Raw genomic sequence first — 19,072 nt, forward strand, 5'->3', positions numbered from 1 at the left:
AGGCAACTTTACGAAAATGCCGATGGCCCGATTTGCCCTGTCCACGAGGACACGGCGTTCACACGGGAGCAGCAACAAGGCACCATCTCAGGAAGGAGACTGGGGTCACCAAATCGCGTACCTGCTGGTGCTTTGATTCTGGACTCCCAAGCCTGCAGTACAGTGAGAAAATAACTTTCGTTGTTTATAAATTACTCAGTCAACAGTATGTCATAGCAAAAAGAACTAAGACAGCACAGCAAGACTTGTCCGAATCTTCCTGGCTGGCTGTAGTTTGACTCCACCTCCTCTTTCCTTTTCCTTTATTTGTTCAGACAGGGTCTCACTATGTAGCCCAGGCTGGCCTCAAATTTGGGATCCCCCTGACTCAGCCTTCCACCCCGCCGGCCTCCCTTTCAGGTCTTTGTGGTATGATACTCTGGACTGTCTCCTGACCTCAGAAGCTCAGGACCTGTCATCTTTGTCCAGCCAGCATGACATGTCCCTGTCGTGAACAGGTGCTGAGCTCCTGGGGGCAGCTGCTTCGGTCTCCTGTGTCTCAGCCCTTTGGGGGTCAGCAGCTGTTTGGAGAGCTCGCTGAGGACAAGCCGTCCCCAGGTCAGTTCCAGGCACACACAGCCTCGCTCACTCCTCCGAGGCTTCTCCTTCCCTTCCCTTCCCGGCAGTGGGCCGTCGGACTCCCTCCCCGGCGGGAGCACACCAACTCCACCAGGACTAGCCGGCACCTGCTAAGACATTAGTTTGGCTTGGCGCATTCTGACGGGAGCTGGACGGAGCCCAGCCTTGTGGGAAGACAGACTTTCCCACAGCTCAGCCAGCCTGGGATGGTACTGGGAGACAGACAGTACGCAGGGGTACCACCCAGGCTTCTCTGACGGGGGCTGAGAAATGGCCAAGTCCTTTCCTCCTGCCCATCCTGCATCCTCCACGGCCTTGGCTGGAGCCCAGGCACACTCAAAGCCTTTCACAGAGTGCCCCCACGTGGCCTTTCTGGGAATCACATCTACTCAAAAGTCAATATTCTTGGCTACTGTGAGGATGGTGTCATCACTGCCATTTTAATGATAAAAGCAGACTCAGAAGTGGGATGGTTGTCCCAGCTCAGTAGTAGAACTGTTTTTTAAAAAATCTATGCCTCTTCTGAAGCCACAGCGAAATCTCAAGAGTTGAAAAGGCACGTAGGTCCCACTTGGTCTGACCCATAAACTGGCTGTCATCTGCTCCCACGCAGGTAATTGGTCTCTGCCCCAGCACTTCCAGCAGTGGTGAGATCACCCCACACACAGCACCCACAGGAATGCTGCTTGCACTAGGGCTGGCGGTGCTGCGGGGGGTAGGGGGATGGGGGAGGCGGCCACAGCAGCAGAGGGCAGGCCTTGGCTGGGATAAACAGGCCCCTTTTCCAAGTCTGGTCCTCAGCACAGGGCCTTGGGCTGAAGGTAGTAGACATGGGGATACTGACTCCGGCATGGCTGGCCCTTCCCTAACTAGGTCTTGTAATTCACACCCAAACAAGCACAGGCCAGAGGCCCTGGGATGCAATAAAACCAAAAATAAAACCCTTGGCTGAGGAGTGCTGGGCCCGGCCTGTGTGGGCAGGCAATGGCTCCCCACTCAGTATTTGTCAGGCCTGTCGTTGCACCTTTTTTAGAGACTGGGTCTCACTGTGTAATTCAGGCTGGCTTTGGACTACGTAGCCAGCGCAGGATGGATTTGAAATCACAGCAATCCTCTTGCCTCAGCTTTCGGAGTACTGGGGTTACAGGTGTGCACCCCACACCTGGCCAGGTGGTAGCCAGCATGTTTCACACAACTTCGGTCACTCCCTTAGTTCTGCAGGGAAGAAACAACTACCTTTACGTACGTAGGAGGACACCTGGATCCTAGACTAAGCGGTGAAGAGGGGAGGTGGGGTTTAACCGTGCGCGGCTTCTGGCCCATACGCCAGCTGGTACTTACTATGATGCTTCCGCACGCTGGGGCCTGGTAACTTCATCTCGGCTTAGGAGGCTGGTGACGGTGCAGGTGGTGTCCGGGCCCTTGGGGCCCTGCTCCAAGGTCATGGCTTCCCTTAGGTCTTCACTGCAGGTGGCACCGCCAAGTCCTTCAGCGCGGCGTGAGAAGCTGCTTATCCCAGGGAAGGGCAGCTCTCCCTCTCCCCTCAAACATGACCCACCTAAAGGAGACAGCACCTCTCCACCTATCTTGCCTTATTTTTTTCAGTGCTAGGGATGGAACCTGGGGCCTTTGTGCTGAGCTGTGTCCCCATCCCTTTTTAATTCTTTAGAGACAGGGTTTAAATTGCTCAGACTGGGCTTGGCTCAGTTAACCATCCTCCTGCCTCAGCCTCCCAGAGTGCTGGGATTGTGGTGTGTGCACTGCCATGCCTAGTTCAACCACCTTGCTTCCCCGCTCAATTTCCATTGCAGCAATGTTTTCTGTTTCCCCTTTTCTATACTAGTAAAACAGTCAAGACAATTCTGTCCATTTTGTTTTATTTGTTAAATTGCTAAAAAGTCATCGGGGAAAACAATAATAAAAATCAAATTGACAGATTTAAATATCCGTGAAATCCAATTTCATTCCTACACTGTTATGCGCCTAAAATGACTATCTCAGGGTAAGCCACCGGCACCCCGGAATTGTACGGGAAACACCACTGACAGCACCAGCTTTGCCAGGGCACGATGGATGTGCACTGACATGAACCCTGGCTGGTGGGAGGGAGCGAGGCAGGTACAGAGAGTACAACAGAGCCCACGCCTAAGGTTTGCTCTCACTCACAATGCACGCGGGGGAGGGAGCTGCTGAGAACAGGTCTTCCACAGTTCCAGGGGACAGCTGAGCGCAGGCTTTCTGCCCGGGGCGGGTTCAGATCTTCCCCACTGACAGCTGCACTGGTGCAAGACCACCTCACCACGCCAGGATCACCAGGAAGACAAGGACAGACAGACCAACCAGGTGTATCACTCTGAAGGGGAAGGGAGAAAAGGACACAGAGGAAACCCACAAGACAAGGTGAAGGAAAGGGAAATACCCTTTTGCTCTCTGTTGACCAGTGGTTTTCCAACCTCCAAAGTCAAAACTTCTTACCCGGCTTTTTTTTTCTTTCTCCTCCTCACTATAAAATATCCCAACATAGTTCCTAGATAGTTCGTGATTTCAGCTCTTGCTATAAATGCAAAGATTAAAATCAAATCAACCCACAGAAGGCCAGGAGGAGAGTAAGTCCCGTATTGCCTTAAAAACAAAATTTAAGCTTGTTCTGACACTGAAATGTGCTCCTAGAACGTGAGGGAAGGTGGGGTCATGGAGCCCAACCCCCAAGTGTGGAAGAAGGGTAGAAACAGGGGCAAAAGTACAGAAAGCTCTCTGCTGCTTAATGTGTGGAATGAGTTTAGGAAGCTCTATCCCAGAGGGCAGAAGAGACTAAAATTCTTACATGAGGTCAGCATGGTGACCGGCGAAGTCAATATGACCTAGGGGCTCTCAAAGGCACACTTGTAGAAATGGAGGGTTAAAGCTTCAAGTAGAAACAAGGTGTGTTTTAAATACTTAAATACTGATAAATATTTCCTTTAGGCGCTCCTGAGGGTTTAAACAAAAATATTTTGTCTCATTTCTCTCAGTGAATTTAAGACAAAATTGGTATTGCCTCAAAAACAGTTGTGGTTCACATTGGATTTGATGGCACTGAGACACCCACTGCAGATGGCCTCCCGAGGGCCCAGAGAGACAATCACCTGACTGTGCTGAGTGGCTTTCCCACAGCTCCACACCCACACTGCCCAGGAGTTGAGACCCACACCATGGGGTATGGACAGAGGGCTGTAGAACAAGTTTGGTTCCCAGCGGTCTGGGTGACACTGAGGTGTGCGGATTCGGAGGAACTGCATTACTAAGAGAAGCAACATCTCTGTCACTTGCCAACGTGGGAAAGCAGAGGAATCAACAGGTTAACAGCTGGCTTAGGAAGGCCACAGGGCAGAGGGAGAGATTACAAGGTAGAGATTCGGAACCTCCAGGCTTCCAAATACTTTATACTTAGGTGGGAACTGAGTCTGGAGGCACTGTCCATGCACAAACTCAATGTCACAGATGAGGTTAAGCAACAGCAGCGATGTCTAATCTTCTAGGCTGGCTTTGCCTTGTAGTTCACGACCCCAAAGATAGAACAGTCTTGGCCAAGGAAGGATTGGCATCAGCGCAGAGCAGGGAGTTGGAAAGCTGTTTGCAGCTTTGAGCAGTGTGACACCAGAGGAAGTAGGCACGTGGTCCGTCCCTCCTCTGAAGCAGCAGCAGAGCAACTTCAGGCACGTGCAAACCCCCCGTCCAGAGCCAGCCCTTCCTGGGCTTGGCACCAGAGGCCTCTCCCTCCAAGACCACACAGGCGAAGTGGACAGTGAGGGGCGGGTTCCACACGGTGCAACAGGAGCAAACACACTAATCAAGAGGGCTGTGGAGTGCAGGATGGGCGCCAGGACCCAGGGCCAGCTGCCAACAGCCTCACCTGGAGAAACGCTAACAAGAGAAAGGGGTGTGGGGGTGGGAAACATGTTCTGAAATCCCTAAAGGTAACATAATCTATCCACCGAAGAGGAATCTCCAAAACCCAGATTTAAAATTTTTTTCTTTTTTCTCTTTGGTACCAGGGATCGAACTTGGGACGTTGCGCTTGCGAGGCAGGTGGCGGAACCACTGAGCCAAATCCCCAACCCACCCCAGATTTAAATGGTCCGATTTGAAACAAACTCATTTGACATCTCCTGTGTCCCGGCCATGGTTTAGAGTCTAGTTAACTTCTAACTTTCTGTATTAACCAAAGAAATGTTCTTGCGTGGTTGCACCTTATCTCAGAAATAAAGGCAAAGCTAAAGCCCATGCTCTGTCTGGGTGTGGGTGATACATGAACTTCAAGACAAGCACAAGTGAGGAAGCTGCATCCCAGGGCAGCCAAGTGTCACGAAGGTCAAGTACAGGATATGCGATCTGGTCAGCTGTCAACAGCCAGGCACAGACGGCCACAGGGACACATCCTGCTCCCCAGGGGACTGACTGGTCCCTTCCAGGACCAATCTCCACCTTCTACAAATACGGATGAGTGTGCCCAATGTGCGTGGACTAAAAAAAAAGAAGCCCACAAGGAGAAAGGTGCCTTTTGATGTTTCAAGGATTTCTCACAATACTAGCATCTCAGAATTCTGTACTTGCCCCCTAGCAATACCAGGGAAAAGGTTCTGGAAATACTTCTCAGAAGCATCTGATTTCTCTAGGAACCTGAGCTCTGTGAAAGAAATAAAGTGAGACAGGTTTTAGGACTTAGGAAATCCAAATGAAAAAGGGTGTGAGGGGTGGAGAGCAGCCTATAAATGGAAAATACAGCCTCTGGGAACGAAAAAAATAAGGACAAAGAACAAAAACAGGTTTTGGGAACTTGCGACCAAACATGATTGTCAGAAAATTTCACAATCAGACAGCAAATGTTTTCTGAGACATGTAGGGAGAACTCAAAGGACCAATGGACACGAGGTGGACAGGTGGACAGATGTCGGCTGCATAACATTCCTCAATGATCCTGGCACACCTGGAAAAAGAAATCCCTCGCTGGATGACTTCCCCAGGTCACAGAGGGCAGAAAAGGGACCAGGCATGGGGAATCCTGCAGAGCAGTCACAGGTCCTCCGTGGTTTTCTTCTGATCTCTTGCACCCCGCCAGTACCTGCAGGGGTGGGGGCTGCGCTGAAGCCCTTGCACCCTTAGCCACGACCTTCCCATCCTCTTAATTCTGAGAAGGCCACCGAGAGATGTACAGGGGCTCTTCGGTTTCTATTGGAAACATAATGAATCTCGGTCTAGTTATCAGCAAAGTAGAAAAAGGCAGCACAGCCTCTGCTAAAACACAGCAACAATTTTATCTGAACTAGGATGGAGATCTCTCCCATTTTTGTAAACAGAGTTAGCTATATAATATATTTTTCATATATAATCTGTCTTAATGAAGATTTTTTCCCAGCCTGGAGTGAGTTAGATTGGGCACTGGAGTTTTGGTTTATGGGAATATGGTATTGTTTTCCCAATTCTTAGTCCAAATGCTTGCACACTGGAAAATTCCAAATTAAAAGCCACAGAAAGGGAAAGAAGATCGGAACACATTATCTCTTTGCACGCACAAAGTACAAGGCGTTTGTTTTTGGATAGTACTTCACATTCTGCTTCTTGTCCATGAGTCCTCCGAATATGATGAGTTCACCCCTGCCTTGGACCACTGTGTGCAGGCTGGTCTCAGGAGGTCCAACCACAGAGGTGCTGCTGAATACTTTCCATTTGACCCGCCCCTGCTCCTTGGTGTCTTTAATGTCCAGCACGTACATCTGCATGGGCTTGCAGTTCATACTCTGGTACAAGGGCTTGCCGACGTTGAGGGACTGTGGCGGGTGGTGGCCCAGGCGGCGGGCAATGGGAGGTAAGGAGTGTCCATCTCCCTGGACAGGTCCTGCTGGGCCTGGGCGGGGAATGGGAACTGCTTCTCCACTGCTCAGGCTCTGGCTCCCAGGGGAGCCTGGAGAAGACCCAAGAGGAGGACTTAGCGCTACAGAGGCTGAGGGGCCTTTGGATGACATAGTTTTGATGGCCTCCAGACTCCGACGCAGGGCACCAGGTGAGACAGCCCCTGCAAGGGCACCGGCCACAAGTGGAGGGGTATGCACACCATTGGTCTGTTCTGGAGGGTGTCTCGCACTCCCCGCAACTGTCCTGTTGTCCACACCATCCATATGATTGCTACTGGAAGAGGGTTTCAGGTCCCAACTCAGATCTATGGACCCTAGTCTCAGATCTTTCTGATCCGGTAGTGACCCCCGTCGGGGGGCTAAAGAAAGTCCCATTTTTAGGTCGTACCCTTCAGTGGCAGACGGAGTGCTTGGAGACAGGGCCTGCACAGGACTGTCGAGGGAGGAGCCACCGACAGCTGCTGTACCTGGAGATAAACTCCCACCGTTGAGGACAGGAGAGCCATCTCCTCTGGCTGGGGAGAGGCTCCCTTCCCGGGAGCCCGAGGGAGTCTGCCTCTGAGCCCTGGGCCTCAGTGTTCCCCAGCGGCCATTAACACAAGGAGCTTCATCCACGCTCCTTACTGGAGACTGCGAGCGGTACTCTCGGGTTTCAGGAACCAGGGACGGAGGAGTGGCACTGATGGGTGACGGGCGAGAGTTCAGGCTGGGGCTGAGGGGGGCTCTCCCACTGGGAGCCTGGCTGAAGACCACCACACACTGTCCCACCTGGAAGACAAAGGACCTGCTCACAGCCGCTCCTACAGTGTGGATCCTTCAACATCAAGTATTTAAGCATACGCAGTCCCACGTGCCAGGCACTGTCTGTTTTTTTTGTGTGTGGTACTAGGGATTACACCTGGGGTTTAGTGAATACTAGACAAGAGATCTGCCACCTGAGCTACATTTCCAGCACTTTCTTTTTTTGGAGGGTCTGGGGGCCTCACTATGCAAACTCACTATGTAGCCCAGGCTGCCCTCAAACTCACAGTGATTCTTCAGCCTCAGCCTCCAGAGTTCTGGGATTACAGGCACAAGCCACCATGTCTGGCTGCACTTTTTTTTGGTACCAGGGATCGAACTTAGGACCTTGCACGTGCGAGGCAGGCATAGCTCTACTGAGCTGCATCCCTGGCTCTACACTTATCACATTGCTTTATTTTTGGTACCAGGGATCAAACTTGGGACCTTGTGCTTACACTTATTTTGAGACAGATTCTTGCTATGCTGCCCAGGCTGACCTCAAACTTATAATCCTCCTGCCTCAACCTCCCAAGCAGCTGAGATTACAAGCATGCACCAAATCTGCGCCTGGCTAATATGCCAGGCATGTTGTAGACCCGAGATATAGAGATGAATTATATGGAGATGAAAAGAATTCAGTCTGTTCTCTAGGCTAGAAGGACACACAGACATGGGATCGATTGTTGCTTCTGTGTGACATGTGTTGTCACTGGGGTACAATGGAGGAAAGCGTCAGTTTTCCTTTGTGGAACTCGGGGGAAAATCTCATGGACAAAGGAGTTTAAAGGTGGGACTTAAAGGATAAGCAAGGAACATATAATTTTTCCCATCTATATATGTAGGAAATGACAAAGTAGCTATACTCAATGTTCACCTCTTTGTGGCACCAAAGTATTTTCTATTTCTGTACAAATTTCCTCTGAAATCTGATAGACTGATTTGGTTTCCAGGTGAGGACCTCTCCTCATGCAGGCCTGTCAGCTCCCTGCTTACCCGGCAGGCTGGATGGCACCACAGCTCTGGAGCCCCATGATCTTCATTTTCTACCTTGAGTGGCTGCCAGGCCCAGGGACCTGAGTGCATGTGCAACAACCAAGCGTCCTTGAAAAGCTGTAAGAAAAGGATCGGACAACGGGACTCAGGTGCAGTGCACACCGTACCGCACACGTAGAGCTGTAGCTTTAAAGCAGGGCTGTCTGGTCTAGAAGGTGAGGAAGCCCTCGGAGAGGAGTCACGTCCTCAGTTACACACTCAGGTGTGCATGCATCCACTCTCACTTTCATGCACACACATGCTACTGCTGGCTGGCCTGGCACATGGAATTTTATCATCCATGAATCAGCTGTAACTGTTTTGACCCACGGTTGTGTGTTTGTGCGTGTGCGGTGAGGTGCAGAGGAGAGAATAGGTAACAACATATCCGTAACTGTCTGAAATTGCAATTTATTTTTTCTGTATTTTGAGACAGGGTCTTGCTATGCAGAGCAGTCTGGCCTTGCACTCACTATGGAGCCCAGGCTGGCCTCGTACTTACAGTGATCCTCCTGCCTCAACCTCTTGAGTACTGGGATTACAGGGATATGCCACTACGCCTGGCAGAAACTGCATTCTTTTTTTGGGGGTGGTACCAGGGATCGAACTCAGGACCTTTCGCTTGCGAGGCAGGTGGTGGAACCACTGAGCTCAATTCCTGGCCCAGAAACTGCATTCTTAAATAAATTCTAGGTGGACTTGGGCAGTTACCCACCTGCTTTTCTATCTGACTGCCCCTGCTCTTTGGAAAAAAGGATAGCAGTAAACCTTAAAGCTTAAGGAGGAAATAGGAAAAGCAAGAATACAGATAAGAATATTCAAAGAGACAAATGTCTCTGATTAACAGCATGTCATAATCCCCCAAAGGTGGGGGCAGAAAATACAAAGGCTATATGGCCAGGGTGGGCGAGGCATTCTCTAATGAAAAAGCCCTAGAAAGAGTCTTGTATACTTTTCCATGGTAAGCGAGAAACAGGTTTTGAGTACTTAGGAGCACGTGCATGGAAATGCCACACAAGCAATACTCACAGCATTGGGACCGCCACAACCTCCAAGGATTAAGATAGTCGCATTGTCCATGACAATCTGAGGAGGAGAAGAAATTTAAAGTAAACCTACAGTGACACAGGCAGGTGACTTCCAATGCCTGTGAGAAATAAAAATGGCATACTCGGTTCCCAGATGGAGTGTTTTAGTTATCACAAGCTCTCATTCTCCCCCAAACCACATCAATTTCGATTCCTTGAAGAAATTATTGGTGATTCCCAAGTGGACACATTCTTTGTTGGTCAAATACTAACATGAGTCAGCCGCATAAAATGCAGGGTTTGCTTGAGAAATGAAACGGCCCAGTAAACACTTCGAGGATAGGTATACTATAAAGCTCCTATAATTAAATGACCATTGGAAGCTGAAAATTAATACCAGCAAAAAAAGAACGAGAAATTCTCTCTGGCTTAGTGACTACTGGCGTCTCGTCTCCTCCCTCCCCGCTCGCCCATTCTAACTGAAAGACGCTGCAGTGTTAGCTGAACAGTTACTATAACTCCTGAGCACCTGAGATTGGCCGCCTCGAGGGTGAGGACTGGGGCCGGCGATGTTCGGCTTGGACCATGCCCACTGTTCGAGGTCAAGGACCCAGACATCATTGCTCCTGTGGAACAAGGACAGAAGGATGAAGAAGCTGGGATCTTCCAGGGAGCACGGCAGAGGTCAGGAAGCTCCATATGCCTGTGCCCGGCTGGCCAATTTGCAGCTTTCCCATGCTCACAGGGAGATGGGCTCCTTAAGAGTTCAGGGGCTTCACAACCAGAAAGATCACTGGTGAAATCCTAGCTCTGAAGCCTGAACAAGAAACTTAATTTTTAGAATGATCTTCCTATCAAATACAAGCACTGCTACTCCAAAGAGCTGACACAAATGAAGTCACACTTATAAATAAGTCCAGCCAAGGGCCATGCCCATAGATGGCACTTAAAACCATGTTTCTTCTTCGACTGCCCCCAGAACTTATGTACAGTCTTTCAAACCTTTGCCCTTTCCACTGACCGTAAGGCCTTGTGTGAATCATGTCTGTGGCCATAGGATAGTATCTAAAGTGCAAGTTATTTGGGAAGAGCAAGAAACAGCTATTGGTCAAACTGTATGTATTGGGGTTGGGGGAGAACTCAGGACTGAACCCAGGGTCAACACACTGAGCTACATTCCCAGGCCTTTAAAACACTCTTTTTTGGTGGGGGTACTGGGAAATTGAACTCAGGACCTTGCGCTTGCAAGGCAGGCACAGTGCCACTGAGCTAAATCCCCAGCCCCTGGCCTTTTAAATTTTGAGACAGGGTCTAGCTAATTGCAAAGTTGCCCTAGCTGGACTCAAACCTGCAATTCTCCTGCCTCAGCCTCCCAGAGTGATGGAATTGCATGTGTGTGCTGTGTATGCAGTCTTTTAAAATTAAAGACCAAGCCAAGCATGTGGCACATTCCTGTAATCCCAGCACTAAGGACTCTGAGGCAGGAGGACCACTGTGACTTTGAGTCAACCTGAACTACATACCAAGACCCTCTCTCAAAAGCCAACCAAACAAACAAACAAATAAAAAATAAAAACCAAAAGGAAGAAAAAAAAAAAGAGATTCAAAAGGCAACTGGTATCCTATGTTATCATGGTCCAGGAGTTAAAAGCTTTATTGATCCTGGCTACAAAAAGGAACTTTGCAATGCTAATGAAAGCTGCAGTTTGATCAAGGACAGACTGGCAACTCCAACTCTCAAGGGCCCAGCACAAGGAGGACAGAGTCCTGGACAGAAGCCTTTACTTTATGGTCACTTCTCTGAGGTCCTCTCTTCACATGCAGGAATGCAGGGATTCCAAAGTTAAACCCTTCCTAACTGGAGGGTAGCTCCTTGAGTCTCTCCATAACTTACAATAGGAAAATGGGGCAAACTCTGACAGAGAGCGAAGAGTTGGGTCTGAATAATGTTACTGCTGACAGCCCATCAGCCCCCATTTCCGAGCACAGGGTGAATGACTCCTGCTGCGGCTATGGCTGGACTGGATCAACAGTGACCTAGACAGCCTGTCCGGCTCTCGCCCCTGGCCCGAGGTGACCAGTGACGCTGAGGTGGAGAGATGGAATGGGGAGATCAGCCTCACGCAAGTGCATCACACCCGATACAGTTTTCTTGTGTCCATCCATCCTCACAGCCCACAACTCCCATTTGTCCTGTCCACCGCTTTCCTTGACTGCAGCCCCGAAGGAGCTGGGTGATAAATTCAGTAACAGCACCCTGCTTCTGGCAGGTGGCCCTCCGTAGGGCATGGTACAGCGGACAAGGTGAGGCTCATCAGAATTTGATCCCAACGCAACATCAAACAGAATGACTTAACATGACCTTGATTTTATGCAGCAAATTCCCCAACTTAACTAGTGTTCAATTAAGGGACCAAAGGCCAGAGTACTAGGGCAAGGTAACTAATTGGATTCATCAGAACTGTACTCAGGAACACTGGCCCTGACTAGTTCATTTTTTCCTTTTCTGTTCTTTTTCTGCAGTCCCGGGGTTGGAACCCAGGTCCTTACATGTGTGAGTAAGCACTTCTCCACCGAGCTAGAGCCCCAGCCCCTGGTTCATTCATCTGGCCTGTTATTCCCAGAAGTTATTTATCTTCAGGTTAATATGGAGCAAGCCAAATATACTCACATTTGCCGGGATCCTAAAGAGCCGCCAAAGACAATCATTTTATCATCTATCACACAGGAGGAGTGGCCGGCCATGGGAGGTGGTCCGTGGGTCGTTACAATGCAATTCCACCTAATGCAAACAGGAGGAAACCAAGAAGTGAGCACCGTTGGCTTCTGACTGCACAGATTTAACGCAAAAAACAATTGCATTTCAAATGACAATCACATCACCTTGTGTAAAGATATAATTAGGATAATAAAGGGAGGATAACACGGTGTGGGGTCGCACGGCCGGTAATCCCAGGACTCTGGGAAGCCCATGCAAGAGGACTGCAAGTTAGAGCCCAGCCTGGGCAACTTAGTGAGATTCCATCTCAAAAAATGGCCTGGGGACAGCTTAGTATGAAGGCGCTGGATTCAATTCCCAGTACCAAAAAGGAGGGTGGTGGTGGCACAAGATATACCTTTCTTACAAACTATCTAGCGTTATATTCATTAACTTTCAAGTTCTCAGTATGGAGTCCAGGAAGGGAGGGAAGAAGACGATACAAGGGTCAGAGCGGTACAGCCTTGTGTGTGGAAGGGGCGCCACCTGCCACTTCTCCCTGCGGTCCTAATCAGTAGCAGCTCCCAAGAACCGTGCACTAAGTATTTTACTACAAGGAACAGGCTTGCTGTCATGTCAAAGACGGTGGGGGTTTAGCTCAGTGGCACTGCACCTGCCTCAAAAGCTCAAGGTCCTGAGTTCAATCCCTGGTGGTGGTGGGAGACACAAGCCTGAAAAAGAGCTGAGAGTCAGTAGTCTTGGGGACATAGCCCAGAGCAAAGTATCAGCTAGATCTGTATCACTCTTGGGGAATTAGCAGCCAAAGCCAAAGAGCTCTCTCTTCTTTAATTGGTGCATTCATTTTTCTTGAATATTTCTTTTTCTTTTTTGAGACAGGGTCTCATTACGTAGCTCAGGCTGGCCTTGAATACACTATGTTGCCCAGGCTGGTCTCGAACATGCAGTGATCCTCCTCCCTCAGCCTCCAGGGTGCTGGGACTACAGGTGTGCACCACCACATCTGGCTCATTTTTCTTGAATTATCTTTTTTAGTTTTTCTCTCTGAAAAAAGGGGTTTTGTTTTGTTTTTTTGAGAGAGGGTCTTGCTATGCAGTTCGGGCTGGCCTGGAACTCACTGTGTCGTAGCCCAGGCTGGCCTTAAACTTGCTGTGATCCTCCTGCATTAGCCTCCTGAGAGCTGGGATTATAGGTATGGGCCACCATGCCTGGCTGAAAAAAGAGTTCTGAATTCACAGTCAGAAGGAGGGTTCTGCAAACTTTCTGAAACCACAGACAAAAGCTGGGTATAATATATTCCCACCCCTAGAAAAGGGGTTTTTAGTTTTTCATCAAATTCTCCAAGGGATTCATGACACAAATGAGAGAGCTTTCAAGCCAAGTGTGGGGCTGAGGTGGGAGGACAGTGAAGTCCAAGGCCCAGGCCTGCCGGGACTACATAGCGAGACCCTGTTTCAAACAACAAGAACAAAGAATCCAATGTTCGAAAATCTTTCCTTCCACATTTAAAGCAGCTTATTTTTTGTGGCTTACCAGTTTTTAGAGGGTGAGTAAGTGTGTATTTCATCAAAGAATCTCTCTGGTTGGTGTAGAGGATAAGGGCTTGGTCTCGTCCAGCCACCAAAGAGCACTAACAAGTCCTTGTACACAACCAGAGTTGCTCCAGCTTTGGGGGAAGGATAGGAGCCTAGGAGAAATCAGTAACACCACAATTAGAATTCAGGGTCCCACAAGGACCCACTGTGAGGCCAGCCACGGATCACCTCTCCCTGTGAGAATGGCAAGGTGAGAACCACTCTACAAAGCCAAGTCTGACAAAACTCGGTTTGTAGGTCTGAGAGAAAATCGCCCCGATTTATACATCCTTTATAATTAATGCAGAGAAAGCTGAGTGAGAGGTAAGTCACTTGGCTTCTTTCATATTTCATTTGCTTAGTTAAAATTAATGAATAGAGTAACTATCTCACAGGCCTGCTCTGACTTATTAAACATACCCCCAGGGGCAGGGGTTCAGCTCAGTGGCACCTTGCCTGCCTCACAGATGCAAGGTCCTGAGTTCAATCCCCAATCCCGAAAACAAACAAAACCCAATAAATACAGCCCCCAATTTTCCAATTTGACTTACGGATGGTTCAACTTACAACTTTTTAACCTTACAATGTTGCTAAAGTGGTACGCATTCAGGAGGAACCATAACCCCAAATTCGATCTCTCCTCTCTCTGTCTCTCTCTCTTTTAAACCCAGTACCAGGGACTGAACCAGGGATTCACACTTGCTACTACTCAAGAGCTCTCTCTCCTACTGAGCCATGGCCCTACTCTAACAATAGTTTCTTGAAGTGTTGGGTAGCAGCAGCGAGCCTCTGCTCCCACTCAGCCAGGTGGTCATTAAATAACCAACACCCACCCCATGATGTTGTTCTGTTTAGCAAGTGAGGTATATTAAGTCCACGTTTGACTACTGATATGTTCAGCTCCTACTCAGGATGCCAGGGCAGAGCACAACAAGTCGAGCCCGACCTGGGCAACTCAGAAGACCCCCTATCAGAGTAAAAAGGGCTGGGTGGTAGCAGTGGGAAGCCCTAGGTTCAATCTTTAGTGCCAAGAGAGAAAGGAGAGGACAATGAGAGAAAGAAACAAAGAAATGTAGGGAAAGGAAGGGACAGGTATTCAACATGACTCTCTTTTCCTACTCCATCAGTCACTCCATTTGATTAAGGCCTCCGTGAGAGGTACGGTGGGTGTACAGAGTACAGACCCTTAATTCCTTACCTGAGATTCACACATGCTCAGAATTCTCACCTCCAGATCACCTGGTGATAATAAAAGTGACCTGAAGTGATAAAGCTAAGTAGTCTTTATTTAATCTGCTCGGTGTGAATTTCACAGGTGCTGAGGCAGAAGTAGTCTGATTACAGGGCACTCCCCATATTCTGCCAGAGATTCCCACCCTAAAACCTGAGGGTCCGAATTCCACACACAATTAGCAGCAGGAGTTTAAAATAAGAAACTACGTAAGATTAAGCGCACAGGCTCTAGAGGACGGAGATTTGGCTCAGTGCTTCCACCCGCTGCCTCACTAGCACAAGGTCCTCAGTTTGATCCCCAGTACCAAAAAGAAAAACAAAAAAAGAAAGTTCTACTGGACAGCACTACTTTAGACAAAGGATTTTAACTCTACAAACAATGCACTTATGTTTGGATGGAACACAGAAGGTGGGAGGGATGAACAGGTGACTGACTGCATAGACTTCAAGAGAAATTACAATGACCATTACCATCACTATTACTACTGCTACCACTGCAGTGACAGCTGATGTTTACTGAACATCTGCTGTGTGATAGACTACACAATGAAATGGCAGTAAACATCTATTTTTGTAAGCACAAGCACATTCACATGTACTAATGACAATCATATGGGTATAACAGATATGAACAAAACTTCCTAAAGAATAAGTCAAAACTGGGCATGGTGGTACACTCTGTCATCCCAACCCTCTGAGAGAGTGAGGCAGAAGGATAAAAAGTTTGAGCCCAGCCTAGGTAATTTAGCCATACTGTCTCAGAAAATAAAACACAAAAAATGGTGTGTGTTTGTGTGTGTGGGTGGGGGGTGGGGGGATATAGCCCAGTCTGAAGGTTCTGGGTTCAATTCCCAGTACTGGGGGGAAAAAAGTATAAACGAGTATCACTATAGTTGGTTAATCATGTGCACAGAGCTAAAGAGCTTTATAATTTTAAAACTACATGTGACAGTAAACAGGGAAGGGTGGAGGGGGTGAAGGGAGGGCAGGGGAATGGGGAAAAAATAAGAACCAAGGTACATCATGTAAAGGTACAAGTTCCCAATGATGAATGTAACTATACTGTGTACCTAAAAATATCAATAAACTTAATTTAAAAATCCTACATGTGATAGGTCATTTTTCTTTTTTTTTAAGACAGGGTCTCACTATGCAGTCCAGGCTGTCCTCAAACTCCTGGCGACCCTCTTGCCTCAGTCTCTCTAGTGCTGGGATTACAGGCCTTGTGCCACTATATCTGGCTTCTTTGGGAGATAGGGTCTCATTATGTAATCCAGGCTGGCCTCAGACTCTAGATCCTCCTGCCTCAGTGTCCCTAGTATTGGGATTATAGGCATGTACCATAGCTGGCTATGCTAGTTTCTGGGAGGAGACCACAATACTGAGGATTGAACCCAGGACCTTCACACTGAACTATCTTATCAGCCTTTTATTTTATTTATTAATTCACTAATTTATTTATTTATCTATTGGTAGTTTTGGTTGTTTTACTTGCTGTTCAGTTCAAACTAGCCTTGAACTTGTGGTGATTCTCCTGCCTTAGCCTCCCGAGTGCTGGGATTTTCACAGGTGTGCCCCATGACCCAAGGCTTTTTATTGGTGTTTTTGAGACAGAGTCTCAATATGTAGTCTAGGCTGGTCTTGAACTCACTATGCTACACTCAATCTTAGCCAAAAACTGAGAAGTGATTTGAACTCACTATGTATCTCAGGCTAGCCTCAATTCACTGCAATCCTCCTACCTATGTGCTCGGATTACAGCTTTGTATCACCACACCTGGTTTATTTTTTAAATTTTTAGACCAAATCCCATTAAATTTCTCAGATTGGGCCAGAACTTGCAATCCTCCTGCTTTAGCCTCCAGAGTGCTGGGATTATAGATGTGTGCAAGCACACAGCTGACATTTAATCTTGACTGTTCACTTCACTGGCTTGAAAGATGTCTAGATTAGTAAAGCAAGCACACTGTGGCTGTGTCTGGGTGGGTTATGGGGGTGTGACCTGGGGGACTCTTATCTGATCCCTGGTGTCTTCCTTGCTCATTCTGTTTCCTGGCTTTCATGAGGTTAGCAGTTTCTTCCACCATGATCTTCCTCCATGATATTTCTGCCTCCAAACCAGCCCACTGTGAAAACTGTGAGCCAAAATAAACCCATCCCTCTTAGAAATTATCTATGCCAGTTATTTTGTCCCAGCAATGGAAAAACTGAAAGCTGACCAATAGACTGCAGTCATCTGCTGGTCATCTGAAAAAAACACAATGAACTCTCTCTCTCTCACCCCCACTCCCCACTGGGGATTGAACCCAAAGCCTTGCATTGAGCTCTGTGTCCTACCCCTTTTGAGACAGTCTGGCTAAACTGTACACGCTGACCTCAAATCTGCAATCATCCTGCCTCAGGCTCCCAAGTAGCTGGAATTGGAGACGGACACCACACCACACCCCACTTCCACACTTTCATAGACATGTACAATGCCTATACACAAAATCAACATTATGCATTGACTGCTGTGCCAACAGTGTAATTCTCAGTCCCAGCCTGAGAGCCCAGAGCCCTGAGAATTCACTGGTCTTGTCCTGGAGTTGACAAGCTAGCAAGCCTGGGGTTCTGCGGTCGTCTGAGGCAGCTCTCAGAGAGACCGCTGTCCTACATTGTCCTGCATTGTTCTCTGCTGACCAGCTGAGCAGACAGGGCCTGCCCAGGCAGAGGAGAATCCTCCCCACCTAGACCCCTCAGACCCCCAGGCCAAACTCCCCAAACATCATCACAGCCACACCCAGAACAAAACTTCACCAGATTTCTAGTTATCTGCCACACCCAACTGATGCAGTTATCACGCAGAGAACTGAAAATGCACTAACCCAAGCTCCAGAATTCAGTCTTTTTTGAGACAGGGTCTCGTACGTAGTTGAGACAGACTGAACTGGAGCTCACTATGTAGCCCAGGCTGGTCTCGAATTCACAGCGATCCTCCTGCCTCAGCCTCCCGAGTGCTGGGATTACAGGTGTTCAGCACCATGACAGCCTGGCAAACTGGATGAGACTGGCATAAGCAAAGATGGCAACAAGTTTGCTGGAGAGGTGACCCTAAAGTTTCAAACTCACACCTGGACAGTGACTAAAGTTCACCCAGCCAGAGAGCCCTTTATGAGAAAATCCAGTCACAGATGAATGGCTCCTTTGAGACCTCATGAGAGCCAAGTGCCCCCTGGTCAAGGCTGCTCCGTCTGTGGAGCTGCCTGCTGCACTTCTTTTCTGTAATAAACCGTCCCTGTAATTACTAGGCTCATTAAGCAGTTGAATAGTAATGGTAGCAGCAGCTAACACAGTGCTTACTGTGGGTCAGATGTAGTCAGACCTCCTGAAAACCATAAAGAGGAGAAAAGAAAAAGCAAATTCCCTGTACTTCTCATTATGAAATCCAACCTAAAGGGACTTAATGCAAGGAAAGAGTTCCTCCCTTATCTTGGAGGTTCAGATTTAGATACCAGTCTCCTTAAAAAAGGGCGTTTCAAGGCTGGGGATTTAGCTCAGTGGCCACTGCCTGCCTTGAAGATGCAAAGTCCCAAATTTGATCCCCGGAATAAAAAAAGGTGTTTCAAGGCCTGCCAGAGGAGCTCTGTGGGGGCTCGCTGTGCCTTTGGTCCCTTCTACTCTCTGATCTATCCAGCTGGCTTGGGTGCAGGCAGCCAGGACAAACAGCCAATGTCACAAGAAGAAGGCAGGGTTATAATCCCACCACGTTCACGTAGGGTTTTAACAACTGGATTGCTACCCTAGTCTTAGATTTTCTTTCTTTTCTTTTTTTTTCAGACAGGGACTTGCTATGTAGTTCAGGCTGGCCTTGAACTCACTGTGTAGCCCAGACTGGCCTCAAGCACACAGCAATCCTCCTGCCTCAGCCTCCCTAGTGCTGCGATCACAGATGTGCACCACCATGCCCAGCCCTAGTCTTAGATTTTCTAGGCAACATATAAAAGCATATTTCAAAATGGACTTTGGGGATAATTTACTTATTGAAAAAAAATCTTTTTGGTACGGGGGATCAAATTTGGAACCTTGCGCTTGTGAGGCTGACAGCAGCACCACTAAGCTAAATCCCCAGCCCATAGTTTAATTTTTATTTAAAGGAGTATTTCAAAATACTTTTAAATAATTGATGTATAACTTTTGTGTTTTTTTTTTTTTTTTTTT

The 19,072-nt window shown here is 48.2% G+C and overlaps 1 protein-coding gene across 3 annotated transcripts in view; it reads right to left on the bottom strand.

The window, feature by feature from the left end:
- Positions 1–2,460: 2,460 nt before the first annotated feature.
- The window catches only part of Fbxo42 (F-box protein 42), an 81,216-nt gene continuing 64,604 nt past the window's right edge, over positions 2,461–19,072 (bottom strand). For all 3 annotated transcript variants that reach the window (XM_010614176.2, XM_010614172.2, XM_019206093.2), the window contains 6 exons: positions 13,602–13,755; positions 12,024–12,134; positions 9,882–9,978; positions 9,354–9,410; positions 8,286–8,402; positions 2,461–7,277 (listed from right to left, as the gene is read on the bottom strand). In XM_010614176.2, coding sequence (XP_010612478.1) covers positions 6,153–7,277; positions 8,286–8,402; positions 9,354–9,410; positions 9,882–9,978; positions 12,024–12,134; positions 13,602–13,755 — 1,661 coding nt within the window. In that variant the 3' untranslated portion in view covers positions 2,461–6,152. The remainder of the gene's footprint in view (positions 7,278–8,285; positions 8,403–9,353; positions 9,411–9,881; positions 9,979–12,023; positions 12,135–13,601; positions 13,756–19,072) is intronic.

This window comes from Fukomys damarensis, unplaced genomic scaffold (assembly GCF_012274545.1).
Source record: "Fukomys damarensis isolate Sample0158 unplaced genomic scaffold, DMR_v1.0_HiC HiC_scaffold_23, whole genome shotgun sequence".
NCBI classification, from domain to species: Eukaryota; Metazoa; Chordata; class Mammalia; order Rodentia; family Bathyergidae; genus Fukomys; species Fukomys damarensis.